Genomic DNA, 16,254 nt, shown 5'->3' with positions numbered 1-16,254 from the left:
CTCTTACAAAGATGCAAGCATGGCTTGCTCCTCCATTCATAAAAGCAGGAGGGAAATAGTATGGAACAGATACATTAAAGAAGGTAAATTAATAAAAAACTTTTGCGGGAGAGAAACAACCTTACAGCAACTTGTCCGTGAGTGTATTAATCACAAGAGCCATTACATGGTAAATCTAGGTAAAGAGTGCTATCAAAGTGAACAAACATTGCAGCTGTAATATATAGATGAATAAATCTTTTGCTCTGCAATATCTGAGGCATTCTTTTCACCTTATCGAACAAGCATGTCGTTGATGTGAATCATGGGTTCTGCTGCATTGCCTAGTTACTGTGGGAGACATAAGTTATCTTAGGGCCACCTGTCTTCAGGACGGATGTTCGGCTGCCTGGCAGATGCTATATTTAATAACTACCTGACAGCCTGCAGTGCTGCTCCTGGCTTTCTCCGGAGGATTTTTTATTATCAGCCCATGTAGTTGAGTTTGTAAGCCGTCTCCTTTGAAGAAATCTCCCATCCATTATACACCTTCTGAAATCTTAAAGGATTAGAAAGATGACAGTCTCCATCCATCTTGAGGCATTGGAGCAGTCAGAATGTTTATAGATAACTTCAGGTCTCATTGCCGTGGTCTCTCTTAAGTTTCCTCAACTCATTTTCTGGCTGCTTAGGTTCGTGGTGCCCAGGCTGGTGAGGGATGTGCAGCACTGTCTCCCTCTCAGGCTTTATAGTCTGCTCATGTTCAGAACATGAGTGTGTTTTACAATGACTGTCTGTTACTGGACTCTGTTGCCAAGTAAAACCAGGTACTGGACCATCACCTCCATAAAACTGACCGTCACCTCCATAAAACCCTGTTCAGGCTTTGTTCAGGACACATTTTCTCCTATGTACATCGGTTTCTTTCTTCTGTTTCCCTCCACTTTTGCTGCGACCTCCTACAGTATTATCATCACCAATTATATATGGTAGAAACTTTGATTTAGAGATGAGGGGGCAGGAACTTGCCAGAGCAGTCACCAGTGGAAATCATTGACATGGACAACAGATGAGGCAGAAAACTGTGTGATGAAGGTGACAGGAGAGCTTGAGCACCAGGAGGAGAAGGATCATAATCCTATTTTCTATAACAGAAAGTTACCACTTCAGAAAGCAGTGACTGGGTAAGCCAGCTGTTAGTGAACAGCCCATGTTCATGCCCAGTGTGACTGATGATGTTTGCAAGAGTCAACCTCTTGCTCTCTCCTTTTTACCAACAGAATACAAGAGAAGAGCACTGAAAAGCTTTGTTTAGGTGTTGGTCTGTTTTGCACATGATGTAGCCCGTCCTCAGGAAAGTGCTGCTTCTGTCATTGAGTGGAAGTGCTAGTTTCTAACAAAATGGGAGTTAATGCACAGGTATGGCAGATTTTGCTTTCTGCAAGGGAGGCAGAGGTTGTGTTGCATCCAGACAGGATCTGAAAGTTACTGTAGTTGATAATTCGGCTTTGCCTGTAATATGGGAAGCCCTGGCACAGAGAAGGCACCGAAAGGATGTTCACAATCTAAACATTTGCAGACAGCTGGACTTGTCAGTGTAATGCTGGAGCCAAAGAAACATTTTGGTTCATATATCTGAAACAAATACTAAAAACTAGATTGCAGGTGTATCCTGAAAATCATCTGTACTGATCTTAGGGGGCTAAAGTAAGGCCCAGGAGATTCCCCAAACACACTGTCATTTGCAGGATACGTGGGAATTGATCTTCCTCCAAAACCCACGTATCCCCATGCCAGGTGACACCAGTGCTTTTCACAAGTTGCAGTTGCTGTTTGGTGTGTGTCTGCCTACAAAAGAAGCAAATCTTTCATTTTCTGCTCTGGTTTTCCTTTATGAAGCTCACCTGAGCGTGGACTTAGTCCACCTTGAAATGCAGGACAGACCAGCTTATTTTCAGCCCATTCTTTCACCTTACCTCAACCAGACATAAAGCAGTGTGCTAAGCAGTGGTGTTCCTTTCCCCCGGGGCAGCATGGCACCGTGGCAGTAAGCAGGAGAGGGAAAACATATCGCGGGGGGTGGCTGTGGATGCAGAGACAGATGTGAGAGCAAAGATGGGGCTCTCATGGGAGAGGCATGATTGATGTTCCCTGCGTTCCTGTCATTAACTGGTGTTTCACGTAGACTCTAATCAGTCACTTCCGAGCACCTTCTGTCTGGGCGCATAACCTGGACTGACCCTGTTTAGTGTAAACACAGAGTAATGACTGAAAATACCAGACAAAGAGATTCACTGCCCCGTTATTACAGGTGAGCAGCAACACTCAGTGCAAGGTCTCCTCCTGCCTCCTAGTGCTGACAGGCTCCTTCAAAGAGCACTGAGAGAAACCCTGCCCGTAGCCATTTGGGGTCTGCCCCTGTCCCACCCGTGCTGTTTAAATCTGACCTGCACCTTTGCATCTGGTTCTTGAGTTTGATGGCCAGGACCTCTGTCACTTGCTACTGAACTAAAAAAGGATCTTGTTCTCCCAGGTGCGACACATCCAGCCACCACACCTTTTGGTCCTTCACCTCATCACAGCAGTTTCCTGCCTACTAACCACTTGGCAGGTAAGTGTAAGTAAGCCCTGCCTTCACCTTTATACGGCTGACCCAGTCCTGGCTCTCAGCACAGTCCTGCCTGAGGCACAGTGGCAGTATCAGAGGGAGAGGATTAGACTTTCTAAGGGATGAGAAGCTCACTCAGAAATTGTCCCACCCACACCAGCTTCCCAGCACACTCCCTCTGATCTCCTCCAAAGATGAGGAGCAGGATTAGCAGACCCTCCTCTTTGACAAAGTTGGGTATTACACGGCACACAAGCTGAAACCTGACCTGTAGAGCCCTTCCGTGCTGCTGAATGTGCCCAGGGAAACGGAAGAAATTTTATTTCAAAGGTACCTCAAACAAGCCATAGCTTAAAATGGGCTCCTCTATGCCCTTTTTTACCTGTGAAAGGTTCTATATTAAAGTTCAGTGAACGGTTCCTTGCAAATAGCTGTTCTGCACATTTTTCCAGTCTTTCAGTTTCCTAATTGGCACTAAGTAGGGCCTGATTTTCTCAGATTTCCTCATTTTAAAAGCTCACAAGCAGCTCATTGCCAATTAAAGTTCAAGTTCTGTTGATTAATGTTTTAGTAACACTCATTCAATCAGTACATGCAGCATCCCACATGACCCAGTAGACTTCTTTCTGTTGCGAATACCTAGACTTACATCAACTCCTGAACATTCTGTCAAAATCAACTGTTTCTCTACGAAGTCACTCAACTACTAACTGCAAAGGGGAGGGACAAGAACAGCTATTTCAAAATAAGTAAATAAGTGAATAGTTGTTTGTGGAAAAATCAAAGCTATTTGTGCTGTTTGCCCTGATATTTTAAATATAAGAATATGGGGAGCACCTCACCTCCTGTAACATGGCAAGTTAGAGACTTTAAAAAGGCAGCCAAAAAGTCAGTGGACAGAAGGAGGAGTTGTTTAGAGGTGACCAGTAGGAGAAAAACAGGTGTATCTGCACTTTTTAGCTCATAGCTATCTTTGGAGTGCAGAAACCTGAGTTGGGCACTCAGACCTCTTTTGATGATGGATGCCTCCAGTAAAAAAACAGGCAGGACTTTTTACAAAGACAAGTGCCAGTAAATCTAAGGCTAAGCTATCATTTCCACCACTGTGATCAAGGAAGATATTATGGGAGAGGATTTTGGCACAGACCCAAATGTTTAGTTGCTCCGTGGATGGATGTCCATAGCAGTTAGCTTAGGACTGTCTGTGTGCACCATTACAAAGAGGGTAGAAGGTCGTACACAGAAACAAGAGTGAAACAATGCATCCCCTCTATATGCTGACCCAGGAGCTGCTGATGTTCCTCTTTCAAGGCAATTGCAATGCTGCTGCTATTACAGCTGATAAGGAAGGAGAGTTTCAGCTTAGCAGCAGCCACCATAATTTCAGCTATTCAAACTTAATTTCTAGCTCCCCTCTGACTAGCATACAAAAGTTTATTACAGCACCTGTTTGCAGTGTGAGCACTGAATCCCTTCTCCATTTTAACATGCTGGGAATTTTCTGTGCAAAGAACCTTGCAATGAGAAGGATCAGCTTAAAGTCTGGCCTAATCCTACTTGGATTCAGACCGTTAAGAAGGGGAGGGGTGCATTTCATTCTCCAACATTCTTGGCTAAATGCCTGCTAAATCCCTGTTTGCCTTTCCAGATCCATTTAGCAGGTCAAGCACCTTCAGCGGCCTTGGGAACTTAGGCAGCAATGCCTTTGGAGGATTAGGCAGTCATGCTCTGAGTAAGTACTGGCTGGGTTACTGCAGACAAACATCCCTTCCAGAAAAGCCACATGCTAATATTTACAGCAGCTGGTGGTAGTTTTTAAAGAAGTTTATTTCCTAACCTCCATTCTCCTATCTGAAAACACTGCACCTAAGATTTCCAGGTCTCTGCGGTGGGAGCTTTTCTGCATGTCACAGACATCAATAGGTGTGCTCTGTGTCTCCTCACTGCTGAAGGACGTTGCCTTGTGTGTTCTGAGAGGTGCTGGAGCTGCTTGACCCCGCTGAGCTCTGGTACCCCATGGGCATCTGAAGTAACACCCTTCAACAGTGAAGATGCACGGCGGAACAGCTATTGATACTTCTCCTAATTCAGCATGTAGACTTTCTCTGTAACCATTGTCTGGAGTTTAAATTACCTGTATAAAATGCTTTTACTTCAAAAACATGTTACCTGTAGGCAAGACATGCTTGAGAGCCACACATAAGAGCATGCTTTTGCATCTCATGGTGCAACAGGAAGCAGTTGAAGATTGATGGAGGAAAATCAAATGACTGTTCTAAAAAGCCTACAGCCAAGCTCTATTTTTATACACATACATACATACCACCAAGTAGTCTGGTTTCTTTAACAAAAAAAAAAATCCCTGAATCCTCAGCTGCAGGCAGCTGATTGCTTGTAACTACCCACAAATTAAAGTTTCTGCCAGTGAGGGAGCTGAGGAAGAATATTGCTTTTGTGCTGGAACCCTTGCTGGGGTGGGGGGAGAAAAGGAGCTGGGCGTTTTCTGTCATTTCTGAGTTATTCAGATGTATAGTGAAAGCTTCCTCCGCAAATAGCCTTAAAAGAGCTGGTGGATCTTCCACCCAGTGCCGGAGGTATCTCTGACCACCTGCTAGTAGCTCCCCCTCACCATGAGCTCCACATTAAAAAAGCCTTGAAAGGACAGCTCTGGATTAATTAGCGTTGTGCAAAATGCATATATAATTATTTGGTTTTAATTATTTTTAACTGTTCCTCCTCCCCTGCCATTATTCTAGCTCACAACAACATTTTTACTCACAAAGATGGCCCAAACCTGCAGAATTTCAATAATCCCCATGAGCCATGGAACAGACTCCATCGGACCCCGCCGTCCTTCCCAACACCTCCGCAGTGGCCCAAGCCAACCGATTCTGAGCGAAGCTCCTCGGTGACAAACCACGACAGAGACAGGGAGCGGGACCGAGAGCCTGAGAAGAGGGATCTTTCTCTGAGTAAAGATGACAGAGACAAAGAGAGGTGAGCTACGTGTGCTTTTGATTCTAGTCTCTTTTTCCTCTGTTTTTTTCTTATTTTTTCCTTTACCATCAATTCCCATCTTAAAATCACCTTCAGAGCAAAACATTGCTTGTCTTTGAAATATCTGATAGCTCTGTCCCCGAGATAAGCTCAAGTACTAGTGACACAAAAAGAAACCTCTGCCTTTTAGGATTTGTCCTCTGTGGAGATACAGTAGGCTAGTCTTTACTTCCCCACTATCAGGTTTCAAAAAAACACCAGGTTGAGAAAATGAGCATGTCACTGTGTTTTCAGGGTGCACATAGCTGTTTTTAGCAGCTTCCTTTAGGAGAGCCACATATTCTGAATTCCTGGAGGTGGTATTGTGATGGGTCCTTTGTAGACAGTCATAGCTCCCATTACAAATATGCTGATGAATTCAAATGTTAGCTGGACATTAACAAGGTAAAAATGCAAATGCCTGTATCTGGAGCAGCGTGTGTGAATCCATTAGCAGATCTGATTTTAAAAAATTGCACTGTAGGCAAGCCCTTATTAATGATGACAGGACTATATCACCTGAGCTATAGGTACTTCATTAGCTTCCAGCTATATGATTTTCAAGCTGTAAAGCTCTTTATATTTCAGACCCCGGTTGTCTCCAACAGGCTACTTCTTTGTAGGCAATAACAGCCTGCAAACCTCAGATGTGTGCATTTCACTGCTGATCAGGGTTTTGTAGTTTGCCTAGAGTGCTTTTAATGAGCTCTTCAGGCAGTGCCTGTGAACAAGATTATATAGAAGCAATAGGCTGAAAATCATCTTGCTTTAAATGTTAAACTGTCTGACACGCTTGTATGGATAGTCATTCAGATAGGAAGCTCCCTTGTTGGCTTCAGCATAAATCATTTCCAAAGCAAGGTTACTTCACTTCCAAGAGTGTTCATTCAGGGGTTAACATCTCTATTATATATGTATTAATTCAGCCAAAGCTATCCCCAGCATCCTTGTTTAGACATGGTTTTAATAAGCTACGTCCTTGACCAACAATTAGGACTACCACAGGGAGAGAAATCTGGGTTAGCAAATGTAATCATAAGGGATAAATACCCACAGAATTACCCAAAACACCTCCAGTTTACAGCAGCATGATTCTTATGGCTAACAGGCAAGCCCAGCATTAAAGGTAGGCATCACTGAGCTCCTCAGCTGCATAATGCAGTTCTCTCAATCCCACCATCATACTTTGTGTTTAAAGTGTTTATTCAGAGTAGAGTGCTTCTAAAAGGTGAGCATTATTTATTCACTTAAAGACATGGGAGCAAGTGCAACTAATTGGCTTGCCCACAGAGGTGCAGCTGGAAACATAAAGCCCATTCTCATGCCTTCTTCTAAACAATGGACATTCTCATCAAACCCCTTGTTCCTCATAGCAGGCCCTCTCGTAACAAAGGCCAGTCATTCATTTTCTCAGCCTGTGCAGGAATTTTTTGCTTAAGCACTTAGCTTAACTGCCAAAACTGACGGCAACACAAACTTTACTGCAGCCCCATAGAAAAATATCCATCATGTTACAGCTGCTTCCAGTTGATGAGGCTGTTTCGTGAAGGACCTTCATACATGTCTGTACGTTTCCAGAACAGTTCCATTTTGTGTATCCATGTTTTAGGAAAGGAACCACTGTTCAAAGTGTTATAGCCAAGAAAATCATTGTCTGGCAGCAAGATGTGCATGTATGCATGCAATAATCACCTTTTTTTAAAAAATAAGCTGTCTAGACTTCTTTCCGACATTTCTTAGTGAACTGGCCTTTCTCTTAAGGTTAAATGTTCTGCTCTTTCAAATGCATCCCCAATTTAGTCCCCGAACTTGTAGATATTTATCTTTTTTTTTTTTTTTTTTTTTTTAATAGAACCTAAAGGCAGGTAGTTCATATCATTTAGTGCAGAGCTTTTCAAATTATTTTCTGAGCAACCTCAAATTACGCAATTATGCATGTCCAGCATCACATGTATGTTTGTTCACATAAACCCAAGGATGTGTCTGCATTCTTTTTACAGAGACCTCATGGATAAAAACAGACATTCAAACAGATCCTCACCGGCATCAGCTCCAGTGACACATCAGATAAGCAATCTCATTCGCAGCAACAGCCAAACCTCCAGTGATCCTATCAGGCAGGTTAGCCTCGGTGAAAGGGAAAGGTCCAAAGAACCCGAACGAGAGCACCCTGACCGGCTGAGAGAGCCACCCATAGCAGAACACAAGATTAAAGAGAGCCGTTCCCCCGTGAAGGAAACTCCAAGCCATGATAAGAGACCCTCTGAGGACAACACAAAGCCAGTAATCCAGTCTGTATCCCCATACAGCAAACCTGCACTAAGTGAGAGCTTGAAGCTTACCAATCTAATGAGCAAGGACATGGAGAGAAAGACAGAGCTTCCCAGTGACCTCCAGAAGATTAAGAATGACATCAAAGTCAAAGAGGAGAGGAAAGAAGACAGTGATGTGCTGGTGGTAGGGTCTGAGCCTTCGCAGCACTCCCGAGCAGTGGAGCATCCCCCACCACCTACCTTGCATGGATTGTCATTGCCTCCCTCAATGGCTGCCTCAATGCCTATCTCCATGGGCAGTGTGCACCAGATGAACAACATGAATGTCCTGGACCGCAGCAGAATGATGACCCCGCTCATAGGCATGAATCCTTTGTCGGGAAGAGAGAGGCTGCCACATCCTGGATTTTCCTGGGACCCGATGAGGGACCCATTGCGAGATGCCTACCGGAGCTTAGACCTGCACCGTCGAATGGACTTCCAGCTCCGGACGGATCCCATCCATAGGTTCCCTACCACCTCTGGATTTTACGACCATGAGCGTTCTTACAGAGACAGGGAGCCACATGACTACAACCATGAAAACCTTCTTGAAGCCCGCCGAGAGCAGGAGCGGTTGCGGCAAGTGGAGGAAAGAGAGCGCTTGCACTTACGGGAAGAACTTGAGCGTGCCAGAATGCACCACTTGCACTCGTCCCCTATCGAAAGCCACCTGGCACACGTGCCATCCTTCATGCCTCATTTAAGCGGGATGCATTACCCCAGACTGAGTCCATCCACTGCCATGCACAATGGGATTTTAAATAGGAACCCACCAACTGCAGCGCTGAGCGCCCCACCGCCTCTTGTACCAGCGAGCAGCACCAGACCTGCCTCCCCACGCAGGACTACTCCACTCACAAACTCAGAGTCCAGGGACTACTCCCCCTCTAGGAACCCCAAAGAAGTAGAGGCACGATAGTCCCCAACATGGAATTTTAAAGTCGCCTGTATATAAAACAAACAAACAACAACGACAACAACAAAACAAACAGAAAAAAAAAAAAAAACAAAACACACAAAAAAATGAAAAACAAAAAACAAACCTTTTACAAAATGCACTGCTGTAAACTTTTTTTTTTTTAATGTAAAATTTGTAGAAGTTAAGCACATTTCCATAAATAATGGGGTCGGGGATGCAGACTTTCCAACAAGAAGGTTGCTGAGAATGGGAATTTAATATATAGGTATTGATTTTTGGTTTTGGTTTTGTTTCTGTGCTAAAAAAAAAAAAAAATGAGTTAAAAATAGCAAGTTTGTACATTTTTCCCAAATGTGAGAAACATTTTTAATGGATTTGTATTTTTTTTAATTTTGTGCTCTTTATTCACTTAAAAAGAAAAAAGAAATTTTTGCTTTTGTCTTTAGTTAAATTTGCATTTAAAAGGCCTCAGATCCTTAAGAAAAAATACCCAGGGTTTCTTAAAAGTATTATTTATGGAAATACTGTAGTTTTACAGTCCACTGTGAGGTTCCCTTCTGAGGCCAATTGATCACTTACCTTGGTACTTTGGAACCGAAGTTACAGATATATATTAAAATATTAATAATAATAATAATGTACAAAACTGTTTGTTTTTTGCCTTATTATATTATGCAGAAATTTAAGAGGAATTTTTTTTGACTTCTTGTTTTAAACAAAAAAAAAAACAGAAAACAAACTGTAAATATTCTGTTAATATAAATGTACACCAATATTAAATTCTTAACATAGGTAGACTTTATAAAAATGGTTTCTAGAACCACTCTGGTTATTTGTTAACATGGTTACAACTCATACTCTTGTCACAGTCAGAAATTCACACTCAGAAAGCTAAGTACGGCATATATACTTCAACTATGCAAGAACTTGGAGGCAGGTCTTAGCGGATGTTGGGGGGAGGAAGGTTTAAAAAAAAAAAAAAAAAACAACCCAAAAACAACCAACTTGCAACTATGGAGACAGAATGGAAATGGCATGTGAACAGGAAGAAGAATGATTGTGTTTAACAAAAAAAAAAAAAAGAGAGACTGAATTTTTTTGTACAAACACAAGGGACAGTTCGTCAAGGAAAGAGAGAGACACACGCTCCTGGAAGGGAATTTTGGTTTCCTACTTTTCAAGCTGGCAAAGCAGATGGAACTGGCACAGTACCATGCGGCAGACCCTTTCCTTATTTTTTTTTTCCTTTTTTTCTCTTTTTTTGTGTTGTGGGCAGGATCGCTGGCAAGCAAGGACAATTTTCCGTGGACCCCTTGTGCTAATTGTGCAGTGTTCTTATTGGAATCTGTATACAAGACAAAGTAGAATTTTAGGAGTGCAAAAAAAAAAGTCTAATGGTTGATTAAAAAAAAAAGAAATTCTGATATATTATCTATAGTACATGAAGACCATAAGCAAATGTTTGTTTCAGTGTGGTTCTGCCTTGAACTGCTTTTTGGCATGATTTATTTTTTATTTCCAATTTTACTTTTCATCCATATGTAAATTTTGCCATGTTTTACTTGCTGTACCATCCCCCCTCCCTTATTTTATTTTTCAGTGTCCATGTTTTATATATCCTGGGCTTTTTCTCTCTAGTTAATTCAGCCATCCGCTACTATTTTCTTGGCTCTGTAACTCTTGTTTCCCCCCCCTCCCCATCCTCCCCCCTGCACCCCCTGTAATTTTAAACATTCAGTTTCCTTGTAGATCAATGAAGATAAATACAACATTGATTTTGGATGAAAAAGGTAGTCGAGTGTTTGTGTGTCATGGCCAGCGCTGCCGACTCGGAGGCTAATGGTTTATCGACAGCGCATCAACGCCCCGGTGCTGCGGCGGCTCGGAGGAAGGGGTTGGTGCTGGGAGAGGGATTTTATTTGGTTTGCAGATCTCTGCTTGAGCCTTTCCCCTGTTCAAAGGGGAAGGGGAAAAAAGGGCAGAAAAGAAAGCACAGCCTCTGTGCAACAACTTGTTTGCAGGGATTGTGCTGCTGGCGTAACTACAAGAGGGTTATAGCCTGAAGCACTGTTCTTCACGTGTGTTTCCATTTGCTTCCCCAGCTTTTTTCCGTAGGCTGAGAGCAGACATCTGCAGGGGGATGGAGAAGTGCTCCAAGCCCCATCGCTCTCAGTAACTGATTTAACAGTGGGCGACTGTGCTTTAACAGCATGTTACAGCTTCTGTTTTTAAGTTTGTGTGTGACTAAATTACCAAGCATAAAAAAATAAAATGAAATAAAATAGCAGGGTCCTTAATCTGATGAAAGGAGGCTTAAAACAAAATAGGCATTAAAAATCAGCACCTGCTCTCCCAGCTGAAATCGGAGGAACGTATAACACATGGTGGAAGTGAAAAGTGTGTTGGACTCAGCATAAAGATGTTAGGAATGCTGGCTCAGGGGGACTGTAATTCTCTCCCTCTGCTATTGTCCAACATGCCATCATGCTTGACATCCCCTCTAACACAGACCTGACTACATGAACCTGCCTAACTTCTGTAAAAAAGGGTCTATGGCTGCGTCTTCCCAATGCAGATAAGTGTGAACAAGGGGGTTGGTAGTGCACGCTTCAAAAAATATGAAAATGGACTGTACCCTCTGGAAGCATTTGGTCCATGTAAGATTTGAAAAGTGAGCATTAAATCAATGCCATGCTCCCGTGGCATTCCTGACGGATTGCTTATTGCAGCCACACCGGTGCCAGAGGAATTCATCATAAGTGATGTTGTGGCAGTCTGAATATTAAAAGAAAATCAGTGGTTTGCCATTTACTGTATTAGGAGGCATTGCTCTTACACTTTCAGAGGATGACCCATCAATAATGCTGCACTACCATGGGATTCCTGCAGAATTACGCAGGGCTGGGTATCAGCCTTCTCACAAAAAGGTTCATCGTGATTAATGGTATTATTACCTAAACAGAGAAACTAATTAATTCAGCCTTACTCCTATAAGCTACACCAGCTGAGCCTTCTTCTGTTAAAAAGGATTGTAACAGAACTTCCTGGGGTTTATGCATTTCTACCACTGTTGAGCTTTCATTTTGTGCAGTTTTTACCATTTTTATTTTACTTCCAGCTCTCTAGAGACTTCTCTCACTCACAGACAATGGGTGGGATTTATCAAGTAAATGGTGGGACAAAGAAGATGGGATTTGCAAGTTCCATGGCTTACCTCAGGCAGTCCATATTTAAAAAAAAATGCTCGGGAAATAATGAGAGACAGCAGCTCTTGCACTTGTTACCTTTTGTCTGAGATGTGATGCAACGCGCCACTGCAGCTTGGTGGGACGGGATGGACTGCAATCTCAGTGAAAGGGCCAGCTATGGACCGGGCATTAAAATGGGAATAACCAGGAGATCGTGGGGAGCAGGAAAGAGGCAATCTGTAGTGAAACCTCAGATTACTTGTGAAGAATGCTTTTTTTTTTTTTTTTTTTTTTTGACAAAAAGATCTTCTATTTCCCTAAAGAGTAAGTTTTATTGCCTAAAATAAGTAATGGGAAATCCCAATTCCAGTCTTTATAGATAAGCATTTGGAGTTAGTTGTGGGTGACCCAAGTTAGAAAAACAAAGCACTGACACGGGGTACCCAAGGGCTCCTCTGCAGCCTGAGCTGTCACCATCAGATCTGCAATGCCAACGCAGTCTGGGTCCGGAGAAGGAAAGCACAAGAAGCCAGCTAGACAGAAATGCAAGATCCTGATTTCTTAGGCAGGAGTGTGACACACCAGCTTTGCTTTGGGCAGACTAGCAGAAAGAGAGAAGAGGTAAGCCAGAGAAGAGGTAGGCCAGAGGTGCACAGCTCCAGCTAGCCCCAAGGAGCCCTTGGAGGTGAGGAAAACAGGACTGGTGTTTTCTTTGGCTTGTAATCAGCAGAAAATACACCTTTTCTCTAACTCCTTCAGGAAATTCCTTTTTGTCAAAGCCTTAGGAAACTATTTGTGTTGCAGTTTGTGGGGGATTTGGGTAATGGCCTTGTGACAGACCAAAGTGGCATTGCCCATCACAGCCCCTGTTAGAGCAGGTACAGAGCTTCCCCAGCGCTTTGCTGTGTCCGTTTGCAAGAGCAGTTTGCTTTGGGAAGAGTCTAACCAAGGAAGTAAAGAGAAATGGGGCTTTGGCAACAAATCTAGCACTTTTACTCAAAGCTTGGGGAGCTGATAGCCCAAGGGTTAGCTGGGAACACCGAGCTTTGGGAACAGAGCACAGCAGGTCATGGGCTCAGCCCTGAACAAGGCATCTCTGCAGGCAGCACAGCCCAAGGGCTTCCCCCAGCAGAACTGTTCTGAGCATAACAAGAAAAGAAAAAGGTGCTTGCAAGTTTAACTTGGAAAATATTTTTTCCCTTCATGTACATATTTCATGGAGTGTGCACAAGCAGGCAAAGGCTCGCCTCCCCTCGGCCTGGCCCCTGTGGCAACAGCGCAGCATGAGGCCTCCGCACGGAGGTGGCTGGGACCCCTTGCAGGTGTCAGCATGGCAATTTCTTTGTCTTCTCACAAAAACCTACTGCTCCATTAAGCTTCCCTAATTGCTGCATTTATCATCAGCCATTTTATGCTTGCTCTCTTCCTCATCCAACAAGGACGTGTCAAAACAGAGCTCTCCCTGCCTGTCCCTCCCGTGGACGAAGCTGTCCTTCAGGCGCCAGCTGTGCAGCGCCCCGTTGACCAGCAGGTCCCTCAGCGGCGGTGCGTCCTACAGATCGCAGCAGCCAGGCCACAATGACTGGGTGCTACAGCCTTTCATCCCCCCTGAAAGCAGTCTGAAGAGTGGACGGCGTCTAAAATGCCCTCAAAAGAAACTGGAGCCCCACTCACACCTGCATCACCACGGCCACGCGCCGCATGTCCCTGCCAGCAGCAGGAGAAGCTGTGAGAGGACATGGCTTAGTCTCAGCCAGGAGAAGGCAGGTTTCCACTGTGGTTTCTGCCAAATAATTGGGGGGCATGGAGGAGTTTTCTTCCCTCAACTCCTCATCTGCTTTCTCCTGTGAAGAGACCAGGCACAATCCCTCACATCCAGCAAAGCCATGGGATGAGGAGAGGTCTGGGCCAAGGTTTCTGAAGGGAGAGAAAGCGTGGGTTCACCCAGTCCTAATTAGCTCTTCTACAGCCTTTGCTCTGCTAAGTGTCACAACACTTCTGTTAATAAACGTTATCACTGCAAGGAAAGGAAACCCCAGCCGGACACTGCTAAGTGACCAACTCCACACCGGCGCCCTGCTGCGGCCTCCCGCAGAACAAGGGCCCCGCTGGCAGGGCTGGAGGCGCCGCCATCTTGGCGTTTCCCCCAGGCCCTGCCTTCGAGGCGCCCCGGCAGCGCAGGCAAAGCGAAAAAAGCAGGAGCAGGGAACGAGTTTGGGGAAGCTCTTAGATTTCATTATTCAAAACATTTCTTTTCATTCTGAGTGCTATTTTGTTTGACTCCAAAAAGCCCTGAAATTAGAGTGAATTTTGAGACAAAGGAAGTTTGTGGGATAGAAAGAAAGGAATGAATAATTCCAACTTGAGAGGGTAGGAGGGAGCCCTGTGCTTGGTGAGGCCACGTGCCAGGAGGTCGGGACCTCTCCCACTTGGAGGTGATGGCACCACAAGGGTCGAGCTGGGAAGACCTTTTTTTCAATTGTACCTTGAGGTGAAGACCCACACACACACATCCCTCTGTATCTTGGAAAGTCCTTTCATAAGTCTGTGTCTTAAACACCAATACAGGAACCACCAGGAGCTGTGAAACCCTTCCTGGGGCTTGCTAAATTGCTGCCACAGACACAGGGCCAATGCAATGCTCTGCAAAGAGCATTTAAGACTGTCTCCTTAATGGCTTGTTGTACAAAAAACCTGGAAGAAAACTGACTGAAAGCATTTTAGGTTCCTTTCTGGGATCCATATTATTCTTAGCACCTCACCAATATGCACCACAAGCTGCAAACCTCCTGCCTGCCTTTAAGGATGCATTCAGCCACAAAAATCCATTCCCACAAAATCCATTAAAATGCAGGAAGCCATACCTTGTCTGTCAGCCCACAAAGGACTATGAGGAGGAGAGGAAACAAGCGAGTGGATTTCCTGCCGTTTCTCAGTTACAAATAGCAATGTGCATCACTGTGAAGATCACCTGCCTTTCCACGTGCCTGATAATGTTGGTGAGTACTTGGTTATTGGAACTGAGGTCTTCTACACCTGCTGAGTGAACAGAGGAAAAGGGAGGAATTGTATGGGTGTTGTTTTTTTTTGTTGTGTGTGTTTTTTTTTTCTTTTGGTGTTTTATTGTTTGCTTTTTGTTTTGTTTTGTTTTCTAAAACTGAGATGGCTCGGGATTACTGGTTTATTTAATGGATGTTTAAGAAACTACAATGTGTAAAAAACACCAAACGTGGAATCCAACCTGATTGCTGGTTTGCGCTAAGCCCCTTTGGACAGGGGATGTGATAGTATCATGAAATATTATTGTTATGGCTTGTATTTTAAATTGGAAAAGCATACCTTAATTCTCAATGTATATGACTGGTAGCCCTGCAGAGGCCAAAAGCCAGCTCTGCTCTTATGGGGCTGTACAGGCTAATCACATGTCTGCAGCCGAGAAAGCAGGCATTGAAACAAGATAAGCTATTCAAGGAATTAATTCAGCTTGTGAGGATGGCTCTGGAGGTCACACACAGCCAGATCAGTCTTTTCAAGAGCTCAGCATTTTCTACTGTGTCCTAAGGAGTTTTACTGATCAGACTCTTCAGAACTAAAGGTTAAGGCTCAGGCACGACCCAGCTGCCCTCCAGCCAGACACAGGATCGATGCCGCGTCTCTGGCCAACACACCAGGTCAGCGGGCTGCTAATGGCACAAGTCCAGGAGGAGCCTGTGCCCCATCCCACGTCGTTCTGCAAAGCACACGCTGGCCTATTTGTACCGGCACTGGAGAATCGTGTGGCAAAGAGGCGATGGTTTCTCTGCACCCTGCATCCAATGTGTTCACTGGATGACTTCACACAGCCAGACATGGCCAAAAATGTGCCTCTGTGAACTAATGAATTGGTTTAATTGTCTGCCAAACCTGAGAGCAGCCAAAAGTAACAAATTAAAGTTTACAATCCTGTGGTCTCATTTACAAGGGGATAATACAGCAACTGTTTATTTTGTGAGATGTTGGAGCGAGGCGGGAGAAAATTACAGCCCCTGTATAATATTAATAATTATCATCATCGTAAAAATACTTTTAATAGGAAACACCGATGGTTGTTTTGCTCCATTAACTTGCACTATTGTTTCAGCCCGCCTGGCTGCCGACTCGGCAGGGCAGGGGGTGTTGATTCCCCGGGGGCTGAGCTGGCTTCACAGCCCCAGCCGTGCACAGCAGCTT

The 16,254-nt window shown here is 44.2% G+C and overlaps 1 protein-coding gene across 18 annotated transcripts in view; it reads left to right on the top strand.

Moving 5' to 3' along the window:
* FBRSL1 (fibrosin like 1) overlaps positions 1–8,950 on the top strand; it is a 514,372-nt gene extending 505,422 nt beyond the window's left edge. For 17 of the 18 annotated variants that reach the window (XM_082774368.1, XM_082774376.1, XM_082774373.1 and 14 more), the window contains 4 exons: positions 2,513–2,590; positions 4,236–4,319; positions 5,344–5,584; positions 7,624–8,950. In XM_082774368.1, coding sequence (XP_082630494.1) covers positions 2,513–2,590; positions 4,236–4,319; positions 5,344–5,584; positions 7,624–8,857 — 1,637 coding nt within the window. In that variant the 3' untranslated portion in view covers positions 8,858–8,950. The remainder of the gene's footprint in view (positions 1–2,512; positions 2,591–4,235; positions 4,320–5,343; positions 5,585–7,623) is intronic. The other variant, XM_082774384.1, reaches the window with a different exon arrangement.
* Positions 8,951–16,254: the final 7,304 nt, after the last annotated feature.

This window comes from Aythya marila (assembly GCF_965140915.1).
Source record: "Aythya marila genome assembly, chromosome: 17".
Taxonomy (NCBI): domain Eukaryota; kingdom Metazoa; phylum Chordata; class Aves; order Anseriformes; family Anatidae; genus Aythya; species Aythya marila.
The sequence above is the reverse complement of the archived record's forward strand: the minus strand, read 5'-3'. Positions and strand labels throughout refer to the sequence as shown.